The 27227-nt window shown below is 40.5% G+C and overlaps 1 protein-coding gene across 10 annotated transcripts in view; it reads right to left on the bottom strand.

Moving 5' to 3' along the window:
- The window catches only part of auts2a (activator of transcription and developmental regulator AUTS2 a), a 222542-nt gene that overhangs the window by 63968 nt on the left and 131347 nt on the right, over nt 1–27227 (bottom strand). For all 10 annotated transcript variants that reach the window (XM_057053825.1, XM_057053833.1, XM_057053832.1 and 7 more), the window contains one exon: nt 22116–22145. In XM_057053825.1, coding sequence (XP_056909805.1) covers nt 22116–22145 — 30 coding nt within the window. The remainder of the gene's footprint in view (nt 1–22115; nt 22146–27227) is intronic.

The following is a 27227-nucleotide window of genomic DNA, read 5'->3' as shown; positions in this document are numbered from 1 at the left end:
CATCTCCCTCTTCCTGCATTACCTTTGATAGTCAACGCTGGATAAGGACATCCAGGAATTTGTGGCAGACTGTACGATCTGCGCCTGAGGTAAAGCCCTGCGTCATGCCCCAATTGGACTATTGCAGTCCTTACACGTTCCAGACAGACCCTGGTCCCACATTGCATTGGAATTCTTTACGGACATTCCTGTGTCTCAAGGGAACATGGTTATTCTGATGGGTGTGGATTGGTTCTCAAAAGCCACTTACTTTTTAGCCTTGCCTAAACTCCCACCGCTCTAGAGACTGCTAAACTGGCAAAACACACCTTCATCTTCACAGTATTCCTGTGGATATAGTGTCTCGCACGGGTCCCTAGTTTACCCCCCAGGTCTGGAAGGCCTTTGCAAAGGCTTTGGAAGCCTTAGTCAGGTTGCCTTCTGTTTTTCAGCCCCAGCCCACCAGTCAGTGTTAGAGGTCAAATCAATAATAATCTAATAATCTAATCTCATAATCTGTAGCAATCATCAACCACCACTGAAACCCAGCACCTTCCTATCAACTAATCCAATTGGTCTTGCTATGCACCTGCTATATCCTGCTGGCCACTGGGTCTCATACCGTTTCACCTTGCCTCTTTGGTCCCTTCCTGATTGAAAGAGTTATTAATCCCTCTGCTGGGTGGTTGAAGATACCCAAATCCATGAAGAACCATCTTACTTTCCATGTTTTTCAGTTAAAGCCTCTCTCCAACAGTCCCTCCACACTGGCTCATTGCTGATTATCCTGAAAGTTAAGTGATTATATTCAGTAAAGAATATCAGGTATATTGTTAATATAATAACAGCTAAAAGTCTAGAAATACTTATACTATACTTTAGTATACTTACTACTACTTACTAATACTTTAAATAGTATGAGATGATTTAATAATGGCAAGAATTTGTCTGTATATGGTTTATTAGTAATTAATGAACAGTTAAAGTTTATTTGTTTACAACAAAGTAACTATTTACTATTTTATCAACATTAAAAACTTATAAATAATTTCTAAATATCAAGTAAATGTTTATAACTGATGTTAATGTAGAGATTTGCCTTTTTTTTAACAAGGTTTATATCTTTCACACACTGATAGACTTTTAACACTTTCTCCTGAAACAGCAGCACATGGTGACACGTGAAATCATAAAAAATGACTAAATATACGCTCTCATTTTTAACTGAAGATATTTTCTAAAAAAAAAGTATTTATAATTTAGAAATACAGACATTTGAGTTTTCCTCAATTCATTTTAAATACTTAAAAAAATCCCAAAACATACAAAATCTAATTATCCCATGAACATAGCAGTATACAACCATATTAGCTCCTTTCATTGGCAGCCACGTGGGACCAGGTTGTCACGCTGCCTCCACAATTTTTGATGCATCATGTGGTTCGATTTGGAGCATAAGCTGTTTCTCTCTTCCTACACATGTTCCCATCCTTCTGCTGTTAATCTTGGGTATATATTTTCAAAACAATTGTGTATTTCTGTGATGGATGAGGGACAGATTTCATCCTGTGTCTCACTTTGGGGGAAATTTCCTTTTTTCATTTCAACCATCTTCTTTATAAGAACTGTGATTGTTTTTGTTTTCTGAATGGAAATCATGCAAAATAAAAAGCTTTCAGAGGCTTTCATATTACCCATATCCACTATTTCCAAGGCTGCCATAGAAATGAAGTAGTTTTTGTTTGTAGTAATTTTATGTAAGTCAATCTCAGCACTGTGCATTATAAATAAATTAACAAAGACATGCTTTGTTAATGAATAAGAATTAAGAAATCTGTAACTGCTGAATAATAAATACTGATATAAATTTCTCTTAATTTTTTTGGACACTGTATACGTTCACTTTCAGAAGCATACCCAACCTTATTTTTTAAGCAGTATTTTCCCCTTTAAATGGAGAATACTAAACAATACAATGTTGACAAATGGTGGCTGAGGAGTGCCAAAAGAAGAAAGAAAAAAAAAGGCATAAAAAACCTGCAGGAACAAAATTGAAGGTTTGGAGAATATAATTAGGCAGAAGGTTTTCCTTTCTAACTGTTTTCCCGAAAGAAAATATGCCTGACTACTTAATTGGAATCAAATTTAGTCAAGCGCCCCATTGGCTCAAACCTACATCATTAAAGTTGCCAGCAGACAAACATCAAACACGAGACAGCATTAATGAAGCAGATGTATTAATTTTCCATTTATGAGCAGCTAAGCAACTCAGTGCCACTGCCTGCTACACCCCATCCCCTGTCTCCTGCGTGCGTGCTCTCTTTCTGCCTCTCTGTGTCTGACAGCACTATTAATGATCTTTAATGCCCCACAGGCAATAATAGGCCCCACTGGGAGCGCTGAAATACTGCGATTTGTATTGAGGATTTAGTCATAAGGGAGGGGTGGGGTGGGTTGGGGGGAATGTGGTATGACTCTGAGGCACATGATCAGGCCCAGGTCTCATAGGGGCGGCTGCCGCTTCAGAATAATAGATGACAGCCTAGCGATTAAATCAAGCCTTCTTCCCAAAAGGGCCAGCGTGGCTGATTGTCACTAACCATCGAGCATCTCTGGCAAAATAAATCAAAAGTACACAGCATCAAAAAACACCCCATTCTGCTTCTCAACACCTGACAGGGTAAAAAAAAACATAGACAAGTCCAGGGATTGAGAACAGGTCACTAGCAAATCTCAGATTGCACTCATTATACCACTACCCACAATGCACCAGCTACCACAAATCTAAGCAGTGCTGACAGTGTGCATAAATTTAAACTGCAATGAAAGCAAACATCAAGCGCCACCATTTGACTGCAGCTCCATATTAAAAATACTGACAATCCTTTGAAAATGTGCTCACAGACATAAAAACAGGATACAAAGCAGAGGATTTGTTTGCATTCACGCTGAAGCTACATATGCACATCTATTTATCAGACAAAAACTATAATCCACGTGAATAAGCCTGTGCCAACATTAACCTACAAATTAGATATGCTGTATGCGCCAAACCCACGACATTCTAATGAGCCACATGTTTGTTTGTTTCTTCATTAAGCTCATTTACAGCTCTCTGGAGACTGATCTGAGTGCTGTCTTCTTCCAGTAATTTCGGAGGTAGCCAGACAAAAAAATGCAGTGTATACGTGTATTTGCAACAACACACTCATCAGTATTTATTGTATTCACAATATCAAATGTGTAAACTACAGCAAATGTTATTAAGAAGACACGCTAATTTGTGCCATATGGCAATGTCCAATGTCCCAGCATTTATTCAAAATACTGGTGTGATGGGCTAATACATGCTGATGGTACTTCAGCAGTGTTGGTTCAGCACTGTTGGTCCTATTAGCTGTCCTATTAGCTTACAGGACAAATGTTCTCAAAGGCTACATTGTCCAATTAAACTCTGTGTCTGACGTTGCTGATGAGGCCTCTGAAGTTGTGTGACGAGTGAGGTCACTTCAAAAGTGGCATGGAGCAACTTTGAAAATATGATCTCGTAGAAAAAAGGAGAAACATTGACATCACAGCAAATAGTTACCCGTGATTTTTAATATCGCAAATGTTTAATTTGTGTTTGTGGTTCAGGAAGAGATATGACATGAACAATCAGGTTCAGAAACATTTTTATCTACAGCGTTAATGGTTCGACCCATTCTGGTCTGCTCTCAGCATGGTTAGACAGCTGCTAACTACAGTGTGCTGTCGATGCCCTGGGGTAGCTGCAGACACCCTGGCTGAGTAGCCTTTGGAGCATTTCTGTTCTGGGGGCAGGTAGGGGCAATTAGCATGGTGTCTGAGCAGGACAGCTTCTCTGTGGCTCATTTCGCACCCAGCTTGCCTCAGAGTTACTGGTAGCCCTGATGACGAGCCTGTCTTATGCATTAGGGATCGCTAGTAACTTTCCTTCCTACTATCTATGGCCAAATCTTTTAAATGAATTCATTGTTACCTGCTTTACTATTATAGTTATAGTCATGCTTTCAGGTGATTGGTGAGATGTCCATCCATCTGCTATAAGAATTATGTTTAATTAGGTATAACATTGTTATTTCCCCCTACTATTTTACCATGTGACTCTATTTATGTATTTAAATAAATTACAATATGTACAGTATATGTAAAACAGAACTGTATGACTGATGATGCATCTAGGCTTTAACATAGTTAAACTTGTGTTTTGTCAAAATATCAACAGAATGAACACAAACTGTATGTTGTGTGGGGCCTGGCTACCTCTTCACTTCAGACAGCAGTCATCATTTCCTCTAAGCTTCATGGTGGCAGGCAGCAATGTGGTTAAGCGGCCACTGATGCAGTGATAGCAAAGGAGGACTGCAGCTGGGGCTGCAGATAGCACATTCTGTCAAATAGCATCAGGCTGTCTACATAATGAAGTGAAGGAAAAGATACTGGGTGGGTGAGAGGGGATAAACATCCAAAAATCACTGCGGTCTGAAAAGCAGCAGAACTCTGAGCACATCGTCTGAAAAAAGTGAGGCATGAATATGCATTTCTTCTTGCTTTTATACACCCACATATTTCGAAAACTGCATCATCATACTTATTTTTAGGTGGGGTCCCTAAATTTCAGTAGGATAATCTTAGATATTTTTAATCTGAATCAAAATAAGTGTAAAAGCTACAAGAGACTACAACAATTACTGAAAGAAGCCCCTTAGACTTTGTGGCTGAACACACACACAGGTTGTTTATCTCACATTCTGTCATTCCTTGATCAAGTTCTGCTTTATCACACATTTCACAAGTAACTTGTGCCCCCAACACCCACATAAGCACTTAATTGTCTAAAACCCATCTTAACCAACCACTGATTTCATGAGTTTCATATTAGGATTGATGGTGAGGTTCTGAGGTTCATCAATGAACCTGAAAACACTTTTCTGAACTTCAGCTTCCAACTGCAGCAGAACCACATGGATTAGCTGCATCACCGGTTTACTTTTGCTGGGTTAGGGTAGGCAAAATCCTTCCCCCTTCATCCTCTATCCAGCATGGAAAGGTCCCTCTCCACCCGTTCCTTACTTCTGTTGCTATCCTCTACTTCTGTCATCAATGCCTTCCATTTATCCTTCCGTTACTGCTGTGATTTACAGCTAGTACTCATGTGCTTCCAGGGAATTGATTTCCACAAACTGCGCCTTGTGCCCATCATTTCTGTGGGGGCTGTAATGATCAGGCTGTGGATCATTAGTTTGGACCACTATTTCCCACTGCTCTGCTGGCTGGGTGCCATACATCTACCCCTTCCTCTGGAGTCACAGATGCTGTTAAATTGCCTTTCCTGTACCCTTTCTCTTCTTTCTCTTCTACCCCCCACTTTCCCTGCCCCAGTTACCCCTCATGATCGTCATTTGCAGAGCAGAATTTATCAGATACCCAGCTGGGCTGCAGCCAAGGCCAGCCCTGTGTGTTTAAGGACCGTCCCAAAAAGAGGAAACACCTCTCCTCATTCTGCTGTCCTCATGCATTTAACTTTATCTCAGCAGACAGTGAGGTGACAAATCAATCATGTTATTTCTGACCAAAGCCACAAAATGAGAGTGATGCATTTGAGACTAATGCATTTTCACCAACCTAAAGCCTGACCGTAGTCACACAACAAGCTGTTGTTTCAAGCTATTGCCGTGCACCCTGAAGAACAATATACTCTGATTTGTTGCATTTGCCTACTGCAAATGTTCTAAAATGAAAGCCTTGATTGAGCATTGGGCCTGTATTTTTTCTTAAGTGTCTTAATTTCCTCATGCCATGTACCTAGCTTCTCAAGCGAAGACAGCTACGATAGGCTCCAGCCCCCCAATTTACATAAATTGTAAACTGAAAGTATTCTTTGGTCTGTTGCACGACCCTCCACTGATGTCCCACTCACAAAGGTAGTTGCTTTTGGGCATCCAGGTTGCCAGTTATTACTGAGCTGCAGCTACAAACATTTCAAATCATAAGCATAAAGCATAAACATAATGCATAAATGTAATATAATGTAAAGTATAAACATAACCAACAGATGATATATTTACAATGTAGGACTCTTTGCAAAGGAATGTTCTTTGTATTACGTTCTTGCTGGTTCTGGCAAACTAATGACAAATGTTCTGCAGCTCTAGATGCTAATTCAGACACTAAGTATTTTAATATCTCTGAGGTGGAACAAATCTGAACCTGGTGCTGTGACAGATGAACGTGGTACAATACGATTGGAACAGACAACTTCCTGTGGGCTTATTTATATTCACTCAAAAATGAGCCTTTTTTTATTATGTTACTGAATTAGAGCTCATAAAATTAGAGCTCAGCACAAAAATCATTCCCTGCTATTATTGATGAATTTGACCTTTATTTGGCAGGAGCAGAACTGTGCAGTTTCTCACAGATGCTGGATTAACTTCAATCTTAATAAAAATAATTGATTAATAACTAAATTGACTAATAAAGGTTGCCTGGCACCGGAGATTTACAGCATTTGAGTGACTAATAAGCAGAGTGAATTCTTTCCTGTGTCTGGTCCCTAATCATTTAAATATTTTGTCAAACACCAATGCCCTGCTTCTTTTCAAAAGAGAGTGATGAGACATGTAGCCCTTAATCACGTTGGATTAGGCCAATAAATAAAAAGAGAATCCAAAGTGTTCCTCTCCAAAGCTGCTCCTGTCTCTGTCCAAATGAGCCAACAGTAAGCCAGATTTTCAGGATGAAGATTTCCAAATACTTGGTGTCATAGTCTCAATCCAAAGCTAAACAAGTATATTTAGAAGTGTGTTTTTCTCTATCTTTCAGTTAGATCAAACACCAAAATTCTGACCAATCCAAAGAAAATGATACATTGAGGTTGAGTGTATAAAAAAGATCGCAGTGGTTGTTCCACGATCTCACCTCGGATGCTTTCTGGAATCCCACACAAAACCACACTGCAGTTCTGACACCATGTCCAAACTCAATAATTCATCCCGCTTTCAATTGCCAATTCTTTCCTTTGCCAATCTGAAACCCTTCCAAGTATGCACTCACTGAGACAGGGCTCGAGCAAACTATTCTGTCATTTAACAAGATGGAAAAACATTCTGTTAAATCTTTTTCTCTTCCCCTTCTTGGCAAACAGTCGTGATGTACAGAGACAAGGGCTGGATCACAGCTTGCCTTAGGGGAAGCCTGACACAAGACAGGCTGCCATTGACGTGATGAGCCATGAGACTTCTGGTGAATACTTGTGATGTCACTTCCCTCTTCTGACACCTCTGAGATGGCGGTGTAGGGTGCGGGAAAGACAAGCAAGGGAAGGAGCTGTTGTTTGGGAAGGGAAGACGAGACAGTGGAAGCAGGTGGGGGCTTGATGAAAAGAAACACTGATATCTGAGCTCCACAGCTCTTCTGTTTTCTTTAATGTTGCCACTTTTATCAGCTGTCAGTGCTGTCAGCAGTAATCACACTTGTAGCTAGCAACTGCAGAGATGATAAACTCGGCCTGTCAGTGGCCCATCTACCACCGCAGACATATGCTGCTGCCATTCTCCATCTCTTTCTTGAGGCATGACAACATTCTCTCAGAGAAAGAGGACGCAAATCGTACTCACCGCCCAGATGGAGGGCGCCCACTGGTAACTATGTCATATTTTTCGTGTCATTTCTATCATTAAAGCATTAAGGTTGTAGACAAGTGTATAGCAAACACTATGTATTCCTCATTATTTAAAATATTTACCTATTTAATTACAGAACATCTGACTTGTGAATGACATTATATACAGTATATATATACACTGCATATATACTGTATATACAGTCCACCCCACCAAAGTTGATAATTTATTCAAACTTTAATACTCCTAACATATTCCTTGAGAATAGGCCCTACACCCTAAAAACTATGAGGAAATCTAATCAGCTTGCTCATTTCTCCCGTGTGTGTATATATGCCCTACTGGTTTTTATCTATCACCACTATGTCAGGCTGATTGGCCACGACCATCTTGTCAGTCTGGATCTGGAAGTCCCACAGTATCTTGGCCTGCAGATGTTCTACAGGCCAAGCCCAGCAAGGAGGAAGAGCCTGAGGGGCAATCATGGAAGGATAAGCCCTTGCATGGTATGTACCACTGACAAATTGAGGAAGTGGCTGATATCGAGAAAACATAACAGTGGCTGGAAAAAGCCGGACTGAAAGACAGCACAGAGGCACTACTCCTGGCCGCACAAGAACAGGCCCTGAACACCAGAGCAATAGAGGCCATCATCTACCAAACCAGACAAGACCCCAGGTGCAGGCTGTGTGGAGACGCCCCTGAGACAGTCCATCATATCACAGCAGGGTGCAAGATGTTGGCAGGCAGGGCTACATGGAGTGGCATAACCAGGTGGCTGGCATAGTGTACAGGAACATCTGCAATGAGTATGGACCGGAGCTCCCAGGGTCCAGGTAGGAGACACCCCTGGAAGTGCGGGAGAACAAGCAGGCCAAGATCCTGTGGGACTTCAAGACTGACAAGATGGTGGTGGCCAATCAGCCTGACATAGTGGTGGTAGATAAACACCAAAAGACAGTGGTGGTGATAGATGTAGCAATCTGAAGTGATAGCAACATCAGGAAGAAAGAACATGAGAAGTTGGAGAAATACCAAGGGCTGAAAGAGGAGATAGAGAGAATCTGGGGTGTGAAGGCAACAGTGGTCCCAGTAGTGATTGGGACACTAGGGGCAGGAACCCCGAAGCTGAGGAGATGGCTCCAACAGATATCAGGAACCACATCAGAGATCTCTGTCCAGAAGCGTGCAGTCTTAGGAACAGGCCTCTGGTAGAGGACCCGAGTCTGAAGGAGGCACCACCCAGGAGGGCAAGGAAGAGATTTATATATATGATTGTAAGCACAAATACAAGTACAATTGTTTTGTACTTCTCTTCCTCAGATTCTTCTCCACTGTATTCCACTGGCGGTTTGATCCCCACCCTCAGACATGAAGCCAGTGGTTTATTTCCAATGAAAACCTACATCACATACATGAAATCAAGATCAGATGTGGTCTACATCAGATTTCGAATTCACAACCTATTTCAAAATAAGATTAATGAGTGTAATCTGAGTTTAGAGAAGAACACCAAAACAAAGCAAAAAAACAAAAACAAAACAACAACAACAGCCTTACAAAGACATAAAGCAACATGAAAATGAAAAAGCTGCTTTGTTCTTCCCTGTCACAGTTTTATGTGAACACACCGGTGTGTCACTAATAACTGTCACATCAATCTTCAGAGATGTCGTCAAATGTGGCCTTGTGTCAAAGACTGCCACCAATTAATGCTACGCCACCTGATGATTACAGACATGAATAGTAATTACCTGGGCAGAGATGCTGGCCAGGTGGTGTGTGTAACATAAATAATGCAAGGTGTTCCAGTCAAAAGTCACCAGCCGTTCGGGTTTCCAATTATCCTTTTCTGCTAAGGCCTTGAAAATTATGCATTCTTTACTATTAACACATCTAATTGAATAATAATGTCACAGCTCCACCTGTTCTTCAGGTACTAAGGGTAGTATCTGTTTGGTAGGAATAAATGCGATTCCTCAGCTCCTATCTTAATTTCGACATTGGGGCTGAGAAACCTGCCCTGCCAGTGGTCGTTAAAATAATGCAGCTTAACTGGAGCAGGGGTTAACCAGCTAATGTCTCTTGTAGGCCTCCTCTGTGGGCATGAATAATGCAGATCAGGTTCCCAAAGAAGGACACAAATCTATAAATCATCATGTCAAAGCAATCCAACAACAACACACACACACACACACACACACACACACCACACACACACACACTTGTCCTTACCATCCCTGTCCATGTTTTATCCCTGTCCTGTTATACATGGATGAATATGCAACATTTTAAAACTCCTGCCGAACCACAGAATATAAATTAGAGTCAACATGAAATTTTTTGACACGCAGAGGGAATTATTTCCTGGCATGTTTTTAGGCTACATTATTGCAGCAGCTTGTAATTTCCTGCAACTTTAAACAAATTGAAATGAATTTGGTTTCTCTTTAATAAAGATTATTTTATATACGGAGATGAAATAAGTATTTTATTTACAGTTACTTCAGAAAATCATCTGTTATACCAGTTTATTTTAAATATGCATTATCAGTCCAGAACCTTTTAAAGAGACATGTTCCTCTTTATTTTGAAGAATTTGACAGATGTCGAGCTAATACTTCCCACAACAGCATTTATAAAAATCCTGAACAAGCAAATCACAAATACTGTGTGAACAATGCATATTTGAAATGGTTATCTCAGCTGACTGTAATAACAGCAAATAGAAATAAACCTCAGCACAGCTATGTGGTGCCACTACATATACTGAGGTTGCAAATGAATTTTGAAGCAAAATTAAGCCACATAGCTTCATAATTTTATTTCTCAGAGGCTTCCATTTGCTCTTGTCCTCTAGCCATGATTCAATACCTTGCTGAGGGATCAGCATCAATTCCATGATTAATCCTAGGATTTAGAGGTTATGAGTCCTCCACACAACCTTTACCAGTCAATTCAAATGCTTCTATGGCCTCAAAGAAATGTATTCTTTAATAACTTCCATGTCCTGTGGGTAGCAGAGATTGATCCGCACAATGCGACGGCTAAATCTCTCATCAAAGGAGAACAGAAGAAAACTCCAGGGAGGAATGTGACTGTTGGACACGATATCTGCTCATGTTCAGCGCTCAAGTAATCGCAGCTGTTGATTCCACACAGAAAACTAACCTTGCTCCATTTGTCAAGTCTGGGATGCACTTCTCCATACTCCATCAAACAAAGCCACTGCAAGCTCAGAGTCATTTCCCTCTTTCCCAATTACAAATGAGTCCATTAGCGTGTCTGCAGTGAGCGCTGTGCTGTTTCCCAGTAATGGCTTGTGAGATTTCCATCATAATCATAATGGCTCCCAGAGCAGCCATGAGTGCAGATGGAAGGTCGCTCATAGGTAATGAGCTATCTCACCACCCAAAGGGCACATGTCTTTCGCTTTGTTATTCAGAAGTATGCAGTGCTCTCACTGTACAGTATGCACTGGTATTTTCTATATATGAAGATGATGCAGATTTAGAGGAAGGGGACCTTATATGTAATACTAAGAGAGATGACCTGAGTTCTTGGCTATATTTATCTATATTGTGTGATATCCTACCAGTGGCAGAATGAAATAATCATGTATTCTCAACCATCACACAGGATTTAGAACTACAAACTATTTACTTCAGTGCTCATAAGTCCCATTAATCAGTCAAAATGTTTAAAGATCAAATAACCAACATTTACAAATAGATACACTTTTGCATCCACAACACTTTTCCCCAATTCTTACGATATTCCACAGAATCCCAAGAAATCAAAATCTACCAATAACAGTTAACTGGGAAATGCTCAGGTGCGTTGCAGCCTGAAAGCTCTGCCACTTATACCACCTATACTGGGTCTTGGGCACTGAAGCAGCAGGGGAACTGGAGGTCAAGATGGATCCCGTATGCCCTCATGCTTGTCTCACGCCTTTGTCCCATTTCACGCCTTTGTCCTGTCTCACGCCTTTGTCCCATCTCATGCATTTGTCCCACCAGTGAACTACTCCAAGTTGATGAAGGCCTGTGCTTATATGAAGCTCTACTATGTGTTTGCTAGAAATATCCACAAGAGCAGCCAAATAAAAAATTACCTGGATGTTGGTCTGCTGCTGCATTGCTGGCTGGTGTCACGTATGTGACCATAAAATGGCCTTTGGAATGTTGCTACTGGGTTGCTACTGAGTCTTCATTCAATTACATACAAACAGATAATTTCCTGTGTAATATAGTGCACTTTCACACTAGCAAGATTTAGCATGACCCAGTTTAAAGTTCAGAGTGTGAACAGTCTCAAACGCTGGGTTATGCAGTCATTCATCCGTATGTCTGTCTGATGGTGACATTACTGTGAAGGAGTAATCATATGCGCCCCCACCGGAATTGTGCTGAAATGTTGTTACAGCATCTCCAGTGCAACAACACATTTCAGTTTATTTGCATCCAAGATTCTCTTAAAAATATATTAACTGCAGAGTTATGTAAGAAAACTATATTTAAGCAAAGGACCAGAGCCACAAGAAACAGATGTCATTGAGTTTGTGTCTCCATTCTTAATCTCTATCTCTCAAGAGTCAAGAAAACAGCTTTTTCTCTGTCAGTTGTCATAGAAACATGATGTTTGTCAGTGGTGTGGTCTTTGGGCCATAGTGAAAACATTCTGACTACTATCTTCATGACTACCTTATGTTTAACAAGCTTCTCTCCTCTCTGAACTGGTGATTATGTAATCGTTAAACATGTTAGTAGTCCTTGCATTCCAAGTCATTTGATGAAACATCCCAATAAACGTTCCATCTTTATCGACGTCACTTGTATAACCAACACTCACTTTTATAGCTGCGGCAGTTAAAACCACAGATGATACACTCCCCATGGGTATAGCTTACATCATAATATGATCAATTATTAATTATAGTAAGAATTATTAATGGTTTGACCTGTCGGATTGGGCGTGTCCCTGCAGTCTGGTGGGGCAGACAGCCAACATCATGCTGAATCAAAAAGAATACACAATTTGCTGCTTATGCAGTCTTTTCAACATGTGCAATTAGAGTGTTCAGTTGACAAAGAAATATGCATGAGGGTCAGCCTCTAGATAAGTTCACTTTCTCCCATGAGGTCATCCTCTGCCTCAGCTAAATTTAAAATCATTAAGGAGCAAAATGTTAGCAGTTTGATTTATCCCTTATTAAATAGCTTCTAAAGAACTGGTCGACAGCCTTATGAATTCATTCATCTCTATAAGCTTGATGCCACTTAGACCTTGTATAATGTCTGCGAGACCCCCTTATCACTTAAGTTGTATGAGCAGTGGATTATTAATTCCCATCCAGTATCGGGAGTCATAGTAATGAGAGGTGTTCAGATGTGCTTATGTCAAACTGCTCTGGAAATTACACACAAACTGCACAGAAAGTGTTTTATTTCACTCCTGGTTTTAAAATATTAGGGGTTATTAGTAAAGTGGAAGCTTTACTTGATTGCTTACATTCTTTCTGGTTTAAATGACAATTGGCAGGCAATTTTCCACCACGAGCCATTGCCACCATGAAAAGAGAGGCACGTACACACATTTAGCTAGTGCCTAGCTCAACACATCGGCCTCATAAAAGCAGACAATGGCTGAGCTTAATAAGAAACAGAATGGATCCCATGAGTCCAGAGGACCAATCAAGCTAGGGAATTTCATTTAATTTCCCATGGGCTGAGTATGTCTTGTACACATAATTAGAGCCCAGAAATGTAATGCTCCTTTTGTATTGTCAATAATTCCCAGAGGAGCAATCAGGACAAGGGTTGAACAGGCCTCTGTGACCTGGGCTACTTGCAACAAGCTCACTCACCTAATTACACTGACTCTAACGAGCATTGTGTTGGATGCAAAGGGAAGATCTTTGGGGGAGGGGAACGGCCTAAGCCCAGAAACCTCATCAGAGCCCCTGATGTCATTAAGGCTGTTTACTGCTGCCACCGTGCATGCAGGGGCAGTGTTGTCATTCTGATGTGCCCATTCTCCATTTTGCTTATCTCCCGATGGCGTCCTGTGGCCTGCCCGCCTTTTACAGTAGCAGATGATGTGAAGTGTGATTTGATGACAGACATCTTACATTCTTATTAAGCTGTATTATTAGTACATTTACTACAAAATATAATGCTTTACAAGCCTAAAGGTATAATTCATTGTTAGTCATTCTCACCTCTATGTCGACTCAGTGTTACTAGCAAGTTAAAATAACTATTGATAAATAGTTATCAGTCAGGTCAGAGTCTAAATGTAGAAGCGCAATGAGGCTGCAGAGGGTTGATGTGAGAGTCAACAGCCCAGTTGTTCGAGGGCAAATGCACAGGTGAGCCAAGCCTTGACTAATCAAAGCACTACGTGAATGTTTAACTTTGGTGCATTTGGTGAACCCAATCTCAGCAGGGAGAGAAGGCAGATGGATGGATGAAAAGTGAGCCCCAGCAAAAGGGTTTACATAACAGTACCCATTTTTATTTTTTTAATAAGTAGCCTATTTTGAAGGAAATGGATTTGAACCCAAGGTCCCGCCACATCCATTATTAAAAACTGATAACTGGCCACATAAATAAAGATGAGGATAGACACCTGAGGAGCCAGGCACTTCCACACCTTCTCAGCCACAAATGCAGCAACCTGATCATTTAAATAAAAATTAGTGTTCTGTCCCATTTGTTTATTTAACAAACATTTGTTTACCATCAAGAGCTATGACAATCATTACTGTCTTGAATGCCCTGTTGATTTTTTTATGACAGAAGACCCAAAGAGGATTTAAGGACAGAGTCGAGGCACGTAAAACTGTTATCCGCACGATTACCCTGAACCACCCCACGGCTCCCCACTATGATCAAGCAGGACAGGGAAGTCCTTCCTCCCTAAAAGCAGTTGCCATTGAAGTTAAATATAACCATGTAAACAGTGGTGACAGACTGAAAAAAGTCATTTTGGATAGTCACTTCAAAGACCACTCAGAGCCCGAGTCCCCCTGGTGTTTGCATGTTTGTGTCAAACTTACCTGTATATATTTGAGAATAATTAACTGCTTGCTAGAACCTGAAGAAATGTTGGTTGATACATATAGGTCTGTCTTGTTGTCTCTCCTCTAAAGCCACTTCATGTAACTTTACCTGAAGACAAAGTACCACAGTTCTTCCTCTCCTTGTTGGCAGCAAAGAGAATATTTTCATTATAATATCAACACCCACACACAAATTAATCACCCATACAGTGATAAAGACCTACCAGAGATGTACACATTCAGCTACACACAGGCATAGACATACAGTTCATGCTGCAAGTTGTATTCAGCAGAACTACATGCACATTACTACATACACACAGACCACAGCAACGAGGAGCCTATATTGATTGGTATATTTAAGATATAACTTGTATATAACCTGGGGGCGAGATCGGGATGGTTGAATTTTGGTCTGGTCCATCCTGTGGAGGTCATTCTATTCTGTCTCTCTGTGCTGCTTTTGGCCTCTTGCCTGCATTGCTGTGGTGGGGTTGCAGCACACCAGTCTCTCAAGTGGCAGACTAACACACATATCACACAGGAACATGCATATACATCTTTGCATGTCTATATATGTATCTATATATGTATGTGTGTATGCAAATATGATTACACATTAATGCTTATGTAAATATGTATTGTTGATCTCTTTCCCTATCTATATTTCCCTTCTCTTTTTCTATTCTTTTTGTGTTAAGTGGTCAACAAATCGTTTGTTTTTATTGTTGTTGTTTTGATTTATTTTGTTTGTTTTCTTGATTTCTTGAAAAGAATTGGCTTCGTCAAGCCTGGTGTGGATCACTGCCCTAAGTGCGTCTTAGCATTCTTATGAGGACCAGAAGACCAATCACGGAATCAATGATGTAACAATGAAACATGGACACGTGACTTTCTTCTAGTTGCTTCAGTAACAAAATGAAGAAATAAAAGATAGAATGAGGAAAAAAGGCAATGCGAATGCGGTTAAAAAGAGCCTGGCAGCCAGTAGAACAGCTTAATGTGTTCGTAGCCCAACTTATATCATTGTATTCCTCAGGAACATAATTCCAACTGAAGGATGTAGGGTTAATGGCCCACTAATCAAGAGTGTTTATTGTTTTAATGTAGCCAATAGAAGTGCATAGTACCTGCGTTATGTAGAGCATGATTAACTATAAAGAAACAATCTACTCGTTGTCTATTGAATCTATTTGTCCCATGTTGTCTTGTGTTTCATGCGTCATCCTGCACAAAGAACAAGCTTGTCTGGTCAGAAAGCAACCTGGCAACAGGTAAAATTAAATTATAAAAATATTCTGCAGCCTGGTAAATTACTATAGCCTAAATAGCAATTATCAATTGAAGTGAAGGATTTTTTGTGTGCTGACATTGAATTTCTGTACATTTCTAGCAGTTACAACACACACAGACAGACACACATTTGCTACAGTTATAATATTTGGATGCAGGATGAATAATGACGTAACATATAAAATAAATTAGGGAATTTCTGTAGCACTCTCATTTCTCAAAGTATTGGCAGCAGAAGAACCAGAGGATTCATCTTAACCCTTAATGGTTAGCATAGCCTGGAGCAGGTTAACTGCAGTCCCATGGTTTCTTGTCCTGGATAAACTTGTCCTGTTTTCGTGCAACCAATTATAGGCTATGTTCATCCAGGATAACCAGTATTTCCTGGGTGAAGTCCTGAGCCTGGCCTTGTGCAGTAACTCTCTTGAGAGGACAAGGGTATAAAACAAACAAAAAGGTAAATAAAAATGGACACACAACAGGCCTTAATGTGATTATCACTGATTAAGAAATATTTTTGGATTGCAGCTCTGAAGTTTAATCAGCACCGTTGAGAGCATTTAGAGTGTGGACAGTAAATGATGCGCTTAAATGCTGAATCTGAAAACATTCAGTCAAATGTAATGTGACATGCCTTTTATATAATAACTGAAACCTAATTGTGACTCATTGTGCAACATTTTTTTAGAATACTACATTGAAGAGTTTTTTCCTTGATGGGAAAATGGCAAAGTCCTTGCTTAGTCAATCAGTGTATTTGTTTTTTGCTGGTCATTGAATTATTTCCCACTAACTGTGCTTGCGCTTGGAATTAAATTATTGCCTTTGAAACATGACTCACTGCTGCATCTATATTTTTCCCTCCCACCAATTTGAAGACTTGGCAACCCTGCATTATTGCTTTTTATTGTTGGCCATAAATGAATGGTGGAGTAGTTTAGAAAAGGCTTGTACAATATACAGTTACAATGTAAACGTCATGAAGAGAGCACAACAGAAGCCACAGTTATCAAACAGCATCACTGTTTATTCTGCATCGACCAGATTAAGAACCAGCATGGCCCCTATCTGCGGATGCCAGTCACAGGAAACATGCTACTGTTTTGACAGAATTAAGAACTACCTGCTGGGACGATGACAAGGTACAATCACAGAAGCAAGCTTTTAAAAACAGGTCAGTAGAGACAGATGAGAGCGGGTCAGAACTCCTGAGGCTGTGTCAGCCTGCTGATTCTCAAGCACACACATCAGATCTGGTGTGAAAGTGCTCCTGGGTTTTGGGATATATGGGTTACATTTGGGAAACAAGGCATGAAAAGACGGCCGATACAGTGTGTATTTATTCATTTTATCATTTTAACAAAATAACACCCCATATACAGAAATAACTTCAAATTATTAACTGACTTGTGTGTAAATTGTATTTTTATGTGTTATATTGTTTCTTTCTCAGTAACTTAAAGTTCTGGAATGCATGGCCACTTGACTTTGCCAAGTGGAAAAGAGATTTTTAGAAGATTTTGAAATTAAATAACAAAAAAATAATAAAGAAGCATGAAAGCCTAAAAGTCAACCAAAATAGATGCAAATATTCTGAACCATCACAGCCATGTTATATAAATAAACTGTATTATAATCTAAATCTGGATTTGGGCTAGTTCTAGTTACTCCTGCTGACTGGAGTGTAAGTCAAAGGCAGAAATGATATCCTGATGGCCCTTGGTGGCTTTTCACTCTCTGTACAGTGTGAAGATGGGTGGAACCCATGCCATGTGAGTGTGTGTTGGAGCTTCTGGAGAGTGTTGCTGACTGATGACCTGGTCATTCATCAAATTAGGTCCCCTACCCATCCAAACCTCGAGCCGTCCACTTACACAACCCTTCCCCTAATAGCCAGGGCCCCTGATTGTGGCTCTGCCAGGCCTTCAGGTGTGGAATCTCCACATTAATTTCTCATCTGTGGGACTCTAATGAGCTCCGCCTGCTCATCCACCTCTGAGACCCTCCTGATTAACAGACAGGAGGCCGATCATTTGTCAATTGCAAGAGGTGACATTTATGTTGCTGACCTTCCTGTCAAGGAGAGTAGAATCAAAATAGGGACAAAAGAGGATCAGAAAATGAAATAAAAGCACTCAACTGGTACAGTCTAAGGTGTCCCACATACTCTTTTATATAAGGACACTATACTTTGGTTAACTCTATTATATATGCTGTTCAAAGAAATAATAGAACATGACATTAATTACTACATTATACTGGACAAAATGGCACATATGTCCATATGTCAAGGTGAGAGGCCAGCTGTAATGTCAGGCAATGTGCAAGTGCCTCATGGGGACGAGGGATTTGTCTGTTATTGGATTGAGAAGAGCAATGTAGATCAGTGACATCCGCTAACCTTGGCCAGTGCTTCTGGGAGTCCGAAGGTATCCATCATTTTAGCAGCATCCAGACCCAGACCAGGGAGGGAAGCCACAAAAATTGCCCGGGGAGGAAGAAAACCAGTAGAAATTTAATGCACTCCACAGAGCAGCCTTGTCATAGTTGGTTATGGAAAATAATCACACATGCCTGCAGTGCTAAAATGGAGCTATAATGCGTTTGCCTTCTAACCCGGCCTGACAGCCATGATGTACGACTACCATTACCTGGCAAATATCACTTCAACTAACCCGTGATCTGACTCCATCGAGGGTCATATTATCCACGAGGAACAAATCTAACTCCCCCAAAGTAAATTCAAATTTCCTACATCGCTTGGGTGAAAAGCAGAGATAGGGGAGGGGTGGGCAGGAAGAAAACCAATGACAACACTCGGCAGAGTGACAAGGATGATAAAGTACATGACAAATCACTGGCTACAGGGTACTCTAGTGCAATCAGCTTTAGCTTCGATCAGTGAGCATCCACTCAAGCCTGTAAACACTACTCTCTTCCTTTGGCAGGGGCAAAACATAATCTTTTAACACTGACAAGTTCCTTTCTCCTTTTTATTACTCATCTTTCCCACTGTGGTGGGAAAGATGGAGTGTGTGAAATGGTTTTATCTACTGTGCTGCGGAGTGATTGAGAAACTTGACTCTTCGGCTGTAATTGCCTGTGTTCAAACATAATATATTTACTGTTGCTCCTTTTTTATTGTTTTGAGTTCCCATTTTTATTTCTTGTGAAGGCCACTCCCCTCAACTGCTCTACAGCACCCACTCAGATTCCCAACCTCCAATAAGTGCAGACCACAGCACTCTTGTGCACAGCCATTAATATGCATTTACAAAATGACATTTACAGCTTGTGCTTCCTGATGGAGCAATTCATTGACATCCTGGAAAAGGTGGCCTCAATTCAAGCCCAGAGGTGAAAGAAAGAAATTCCTGCGAAGTGATAAAGATTGTGCAGAATATAGCACAGAATCACCATCTTAAAATGCCTCAATAACGCGATTAATGAACAACTGCAATAAGCCGTGGCCATAAAATATAAGCCTTAAGTTGACAGTTTAAGCTTTTGTATTTCAAGAATTGGAGAGAGCTCTCAACGATCATATTAGCCCAAGGACAAAAGCTACATTCCCAACTGCACCAGGGTATGTGGTGAGAGCGGGGCATACACGGATCCTTTCAATTCTGCTGCACAATGTAAATGAAAACACGCTGGGCAGATTTCAGAGTCAAGCACTGCTCGACTAAAATGACAGAGTGATCCTGCTGAAAACACAACAACGTGCAACAGGGATGAATACATTCAAATCAAGTTTCCATTAGAAGGACTTTAGCTAATAAAAGAGTTTGCAGGCCCTTTAAATGTATTACTGTCAGGAGCCACATCTCTAAAGAGGACGCTTCACAGGCTAACATTGCATGGAATGATAAAGGAACAGGATGTAGGAAATTTATTTGAAGTAAACATAAAATAGCCCTGATACGGCAACAGATATTAAGCAATCATGTTTTTTGGCTTACAACAGTTGTCCAGTCAGAATATCCTCATTTTAAAAGCAAAGTGTCAGCCCGTGGCGCCACCGTGTACCTACTGTATCCCCCAATCACAAAGTCTGTAGTGTTTCTAGGTTTCCAGTTACCAATTAGCTTCTAATTCAAATGATTCAAATCACAAATGTCTGATGTTGCTAAACCTAAAAGGCCTTGTTATAATTACCCACAATGTAGTGACAAAGGTCCAATTTTGTTCTGGATGTTTAAAATTTAACTCAGTTTAGGTAACTAATTCTAATGAATGTAGGCACACAGTTGAATAATGTTATGCATGTTCGCTCATAGTAAATAAATGTCTTGATAAATAAAAACAGTGACTCATCATACATTAGCAATGCATTATCAGAGTCATTTTCTCTGGCATAATGGTGTTGCCATTAAAGCAATATGAAAGGATAACTGAGACAATATATAAATGGTGGTCCAGAGGTCACAGGAACTTGGTCTTTTTTCGCAGTCTGAGAGGCTGAGAGGTTGCAGTGTGAAGTAAATTCTTCAAACCTGGAGGGGCGCAGCTGCTGAATAAATCTAAAAAAAATGCCATCACAGCAATGTGTGAAACGCTTGTGTGAAACGTCCAAATAAAGATTCAGAAAATAGCAGCTTTCGCCAGGTTCACTGGACCAAAGTATCAGGTTCACCAGCAAGGAAACGATGGACATTTTTTGACTGTGCTGTCCTTACTGGTGAAGATGAAAGAGCAAACAACAGTGTTATCACAAATATAGCCGGAAAGAGATGCTCACGCCACCCAATGGAAAACCAAGGACACAGCCAAACATCATCTTTCATAAAGAACAATCTTGTCTGGTCAGAAAATAACCTGACAACAGGTAAAAAGAAAATATAAACATATTCTGCAGCCTTTAATGAAGCCTAAATAGCATTTATCAATTAAAGTGGATTTGTTGTGTGCTGACATTGAATTTCTGTACATTTTTAGTAGTTAAAACATGCAGACACACACACACACTGCACAATCCTGCTACCCAAACTGGCACTTCATTAAGTCAACAAATCTAGTTGTCAGCAACCATCCTGCCAGACTGGACTGTCAGGGTAATGTAGAAGAAACGTCTCGAGGGATAACATCACTGTGCATTTCAGACGCAGCAGTGTTCCTAAAAACAGCAGTTCATGCCACAGGGGAAACACCAAAACACAGACTGAGCAGCACAATGAACTCGGGAGCAGAGAAGGGACCTCCCACCGACTACACAATACCCTGATGTGAATAATATTGAGGCAATAATGTAGTAATGGACAGAAAGAGAAGCATAACAGACACAGCAATACTGCATATTCAGTAGCAGTTATGACTGAGGCCTTATACACCAGGAAGACCCCAGATTCCCCCGGAACACTTTTTCCAGGAAATGAACTAAGGACATATTGGCAGAGCAGGTGTGTAGTCTCAGCTATTGAGCTGCGATTAGACCTTCACACAAGGAAGGAAGGACCTCCCATGTAAACCGTTGCTTTACCAAACAATTGGTCAGAATTGGAGAGGTGTAGTTGGCACTGTTCATCAGCAGCAGAGCAAAGACCTAACAACAATGGTAAATATGAACCATTACATCAAGCAGAAAAGGAAGCTGTAAACAAACTGATTATTGGAACATGTTGCACTAAGAATTATTTCTTGTAGATTTTCTAATGTACAGTAAAAATTCCTGACTGACTGCCAAGTGTTGATGGAATGCTCTCCTCAGGACCATTCTTGGACACCTCATTTGCTATTTTCACCTGCTCAACTCAAAAGTTACGTTTTTGAATTAAAGCAGCAGAAGGAAGAAGGCAAAGTCCCGATACCCAGCCATGACATCACTTCTGAAGACTTACCATCAACACTCAGCTTTCAAGTGACAAGATTCATAGACTACATATTCTCCTGGGCTGTGGCTCAGGTTTCTGTGCAACCTATTTGCTGAAGTTTCTCTCTTATATTTAATTTATCTGTGTGTAAACTAGCTATATTACAAGGGACAGCTTAAAAGTTGTTATAAAGTAGTTACGGTTCTGTTGCATCTTATTTAAATGAAGCAAACACCATCCTTTCCTAATAATAAATAATCGAGTCGCTTATTTCTTAGTTCTGAACAGGATGTTCGTATGTTATTAAAATGCTTGACCTACCTTGTCATCTTGGTCACTCTTGGTGTCACACTGCGAAAGTAAAAAAAGAGGGACAAAATTAAAAGTGCTGAATATGAAGTTCTCTCTGAAACAAACCTATTATGAATATATAAGCGTTTTTGAAAAAGGGCTCTAACTATGCCCTCGCTGTTTACCTTCATGAACAAATGCGAGTGAAACTATGATGTCATTGGATGGATGCAAGAAATGCATTAAGATTCATTTTAATAATTTACCTTAATTAATTAATTAATTAATTAATACTTTAATGAATTTACCTGAGCTGGAATATTAATGTCAGAATTCTAATTCAAGACATTCTGTTCATGCTTCAAGCTGGGAAGCAACAATGACAAGAGGAGGGGAATTTGGTAAGTGAAGGGTGGAAAAGGGTATATTTCATTTTTTCTTTCCAATTTTAATTTCAAGGTCCACTTAATTCTTTATCAATTAATTAGTGTGATGCTGGGTGACTGGCAGCCCTCAGTGCTGTGCATATGGTTGAGGTGCAGAGAAGCACTGGAGTCATTAATGAAAAAGGCACTGAGGGAGTCTGAGCAGGGTGAGCACACTCAGTGTGTGTGTAGACAGGGAGGGATCGACAGTTGTTGATTAGAAGAAGAACTGAGCCAAGGGAGGTAGGGGAAGTAAAATGAATGACAACCTAGCAAATGTTTGACAGAGAGCTCCACCATTGCTCTCGCTTGCTGATGTAGGGCCCTGCTGGGCTCAAAGGTAGCTGGATGGACTCATAGCTTCTCTTGTTTTGAGGCTAGATGGCAAAAAAACAGCCTTGCAATCGTAACAGCATCCAATTTACAGACCTGCCCCATATGGCCCCAGGGGCTGCCAGCGGCACACCGCCATGATGGTCAGCTTCAGCGGTTCATAAATTATGCAGAGGCAATAAATGCACTGGGCAAACAGAGCACTGCGCTTAGAAAGCCCTCTGCACTCCATTTCTCTCATTATCCACCTACAGCATTCCAGCCGCAATTTTAATATTAAGTACAAATCAACAGAATAAATAATGTGGAATAACACAAAATCCTTAAATCCAACTGGAAAATCTTTATTAGGACGGCGCCCTGGATGAATAACCATAAATCTGTTCTGAACTGTGTTGGCTTTGAAACTCTGTCTTCTCATTAGTGCTCATGAGGTCTGATGAGCAAAATTATCAAACATAGCGCCCTCAACTGCCTCCATTTATATTAAAGCCTCTCACAAAGTGATTTTGGTAATCCAAGCTGCTGCTCTGTCATTGCACAAGGACACACACTAATAAACTCACAGATGCAAGTGCTTTGAAAATGGCCAACATTTGAGTTATTCCACTGTGCTTGGATCCATAAAAAACATGACTGGCTGTTCTTTTCTATGTTCTTCCCTCTTTCCTGGCTGTGCAGCCAATTGCTTTGATTATGAAGATAGAAACTAGCCGCAATGACTTGCCCTTGCTTGTGAAGTAAATGTAACAGCGGATTACCCAATGTGAAAGTGCCATAGCTCATTACTGTAAGATAAAAGGATATCGCTGTAGACGGCGAGCAGAATTGACTTTCTGCATTGTGAATTAATGATGATTTAATCAACTCTTCTCTTTCACTTCTCATCCCAGCACCTGTCACTTCTGCAGGTGCCACTAAATGAAGACCTCTCGCGATTAGGAGGGGAGAAACAGACAGCGAAAGAAAAACGCATTCCTGTCATTATTTTTTTCAGAAACGAATAGAGAGATGCAAATTTTCCAGAGCAACAAAGCATCAAGGGAAAAGCTTAATCAAATAGTAATACCTTTATAATGAAGGAAGAAAAAGGGTGAAAACCAACTCTGACAGTGTTATAGAACAGATAGCACAGTTTTATAAGCTCATATCGAAAGAAAACGAAAAATAAAAGAATGTGTCTACAAGATTTTTTTTTAACACAAGCTACATGTCGAGTATACAAAAAAGTCCAAGCTCATTCACTGAACCTCTATGCAATATGTTGCTTGCAACTCTTTTTTTATTAGTTTATCTATGCAGAATGATTGCAGGATCTCAGTAGGACCTGGAAAATTTATAGTGTCTTATTCCTGCATTGCTAAGCTATGAAAAAATTCTCACTAATGCTAAATAACATGGTTATTAGTGGAACATGTCTAGTGAAAAGACATGACAGGAGTTTAAAATGACTGGCCGGAATCAATAGATTATACAGCGGAAAAACATACTAATGCTATTAAGATTGGCAGGGCCAGAGAAAGACTGAGCTCGGAAAGATCTTATTTAAACACCAGTCATGCACAATAAGGAATCAATTAAGTTTAGAGGGGCTTGACAAAGAAAAGTGAAATTGTACACACACCTGAATGCTATTTACACACAGTCAGTGTTATACTGTACAGTCAGACCATAGTGTTAAGTTTAAGTAAGACAAGAATGTCAAACATTAGCTTCAGCTTCTTAGATTGTTGATACTGACCTGCATCTGGAGCCCTTAAGATTGTGCCTCTCTCTTCACTGAGAGCTCATTTCTCATTGCTCCTTTTTTGTTTCTCTACCCTCTGTCCAACAGTTGAGACTTTTGTTTACATTGGTGCAAAATAAGGAGTAAATTATTCTTTCCAAATCCTCTCCAGCTGAGAGTGATACTGGCTCAAAAGGAAGGGAACATGAGAAGCCATTGCCTCAATGCTCAATGATAGCGCTCTGCTGTTGAGCATGGCAAAGCAGCTCACCACAGTCTCCTGCCTGAGCTGCCCACAGAAAAACTGTCTGTACTATAGAGACGACCACATCAAATGAGCAGTTGTGTGAACAGTGTTCTCCGTTTTGGCCTGAAATTGAGCGCTTCCCAAAGGATAACAGATGTGAAGTCGATCAAGCACAAATTACAGATATATGTCTAAAGGCAAACAGAAGGTGTTAAATAGCCTATAATCAGGCTGTTAGAGCAAATCAACATTACTTAGTAGAATATATTAGAGTATCGTGATTAAAAAATTCCTCTGTAATGGATACATATTGCTGCCCATGAATGATATCATCCTTAGGATCTGCTGGTTCCTAACTTTTGAGTTAGTCTTTGCCATCTTACTAAATCAACACGACACACAGATGAGTGTCTGTTTATGAGAGTGAGGCAGGTTGGCCTGCATGTCTGGAAGCATCCTGCCTGCTCGCCTAGAAGCTGGACAGGGACTGTGAATGATGGCAGTAACCGCCAGGGTCAATGGCAACACAGATCATTTGATGCTGTCATCACAGGCTCCTCATTTACTGCCCATTATATATGATTTATAGAATATCATATGGAATAGAATTTCCTGATATATGCCCTGATTTTCTGTTTCAAAAAGTCACAGAGCAAAACAGCTTCTTCCCTTCCCCCACATCTTCCTCCATCTTCTGTTAGGTCCTGGGTTCTGTCTGCCTATCACAACATGCATAGGAACAAGCTGGGGAGGAGGGGCTTGCTTGTGCGAATTACGTTTTAATCATTGGAGATGTGTTGGCAAATCAAACATCGTTTGCCATCTTGGAGCACATTGCTCCTCTGCAGGTTTTGGATAGAAATGTCGGGCATGTGCATCTAAAATATGGCTGGGACCAGACTCGAAGCTGTAGGCACTGCTGTCCACCACAGCATGATATGGCAGCGCGCCTGGTCCTCCGCTGGGTAGAGACAGAGCATCATAGATGTTACTCACGGAGACGGTGAAATGGGGATCTGTGGCACACTGATTCTCCAATTCTGCCTCACATGCAGGACAACACTGATGAGCAGAGGGTCTGCTACACATGCTTTGGCACAAAAAACAGGTGACGGAACCCACGTGACTCATCACATGGTTCCTCCAGAAAACAGACATTGTACTATTAGAGTTGAAAATAGGCTGATGGTTGTCTGTGAGTTTGGTGCAGAAATATGTGTTATTCAAAGCTCGTATTAGCGTGGATGTGTGCTTGTCAATGTCCACAATGTCCACTTCTGGAGATTTAGACCTCATTTTATTTTTCAATCCCCATTTGATGGGGAGGAAAAACATCAGGATTAGGTTGTGTGCCTTTAATCACTTAACTCTTCACACCTCATGGCATACTATTAACTTTGACTGTCTCTAGTGACCTTGTGGGTCATTGCCCACTGCATTACGTTTTTATTAGGGAATTTTCCTCATCATTAGGCCTATCCTGGAAATGAGCCAATAATATTCATTCCTGATAAAAACCGGGCTGTGTGCACTTAACAATCAACCCAGTTATGTTTTTTTTTTTTTTTTTTACCACTTTACGCATTATAGGCTGCAACCTTCTGCTTGCCTGCTTTTATAGAATAGAGAGAAATGAAGGGAAAAAGGACAACAATGTGCCCTAACAACCCCGTGAATGCTGCAAGAAAGCTTCCATGAATGAACATGTTTAGGCTGAGTCACTTAACGAGCAGAATTTAATAATATTATCAGTATTTTTTTGTACAAAACTGTGCAATATTTTGAATGGACTTTTCCAAGTGTGCGCGCACATGAACAAACACACAGATAGTGAAGCACCAACGAACAAGTTGCTTTGGAACTACAACATCTCCTAATGACAGTTTTTCTGTCCTCCAGTTGCCCAGTTCAGTTGCCCTCCTGATCATTTAAGTTTATTTTGGGATGTTGGGGATCTGTTTTTAGTTCCTGGGATGAGATACCTCTTTCCTGACTTGAGCAGATTGTACAAGTTTGAGAGAAAAAGGGCAGAAGGTGAGCCACTGAAAGAGATGCATCGGTGTCAGCGCTATCGTCTACATAATGAAAGCTGCAGAGGCAAAAACACTTTGTTGTTCCCCTCCCATGATTTGCTCGCTGCTGTAGTGTACATCTGAGCCGCCTCATTATACAGTCTTGTTAAATAAAATCCAACACAGCGCACTCCTGTCAGGATTCTGTCTGCTGCACATGCAAACAAGCCAAGATGAATAAACATTAGTTGCTGTTGAGGGCCAGTATTTGAACCCCTGAGCCTACACAAAGATGTGCTTTGTACAAAATAAAAACACTTATTTGAAAAACTGATGCCAGGCAAAATGAAATTAAAAGGAACCTACGCTAACTGCTAAAACAAATTACTCGCAGGAAGC

Source organism: Takifugu flavidus, chromosome 14 (genome assembly GCF_003711565.1).
Source record: "Takifugu flavidus isolate HTHZ2018 chromosome 14, ASM371156v2, whole genome shotgun sequence".
NCBI lineage: Eukaryota > Metazoa > Chordata > Actinopteri > Tetraodontiformes > Tetraodontidae > Takifugu > Takifugu flavidus.
This window is presented reverse-complemented; position numbering and strand designations above follow the sequence as displayed.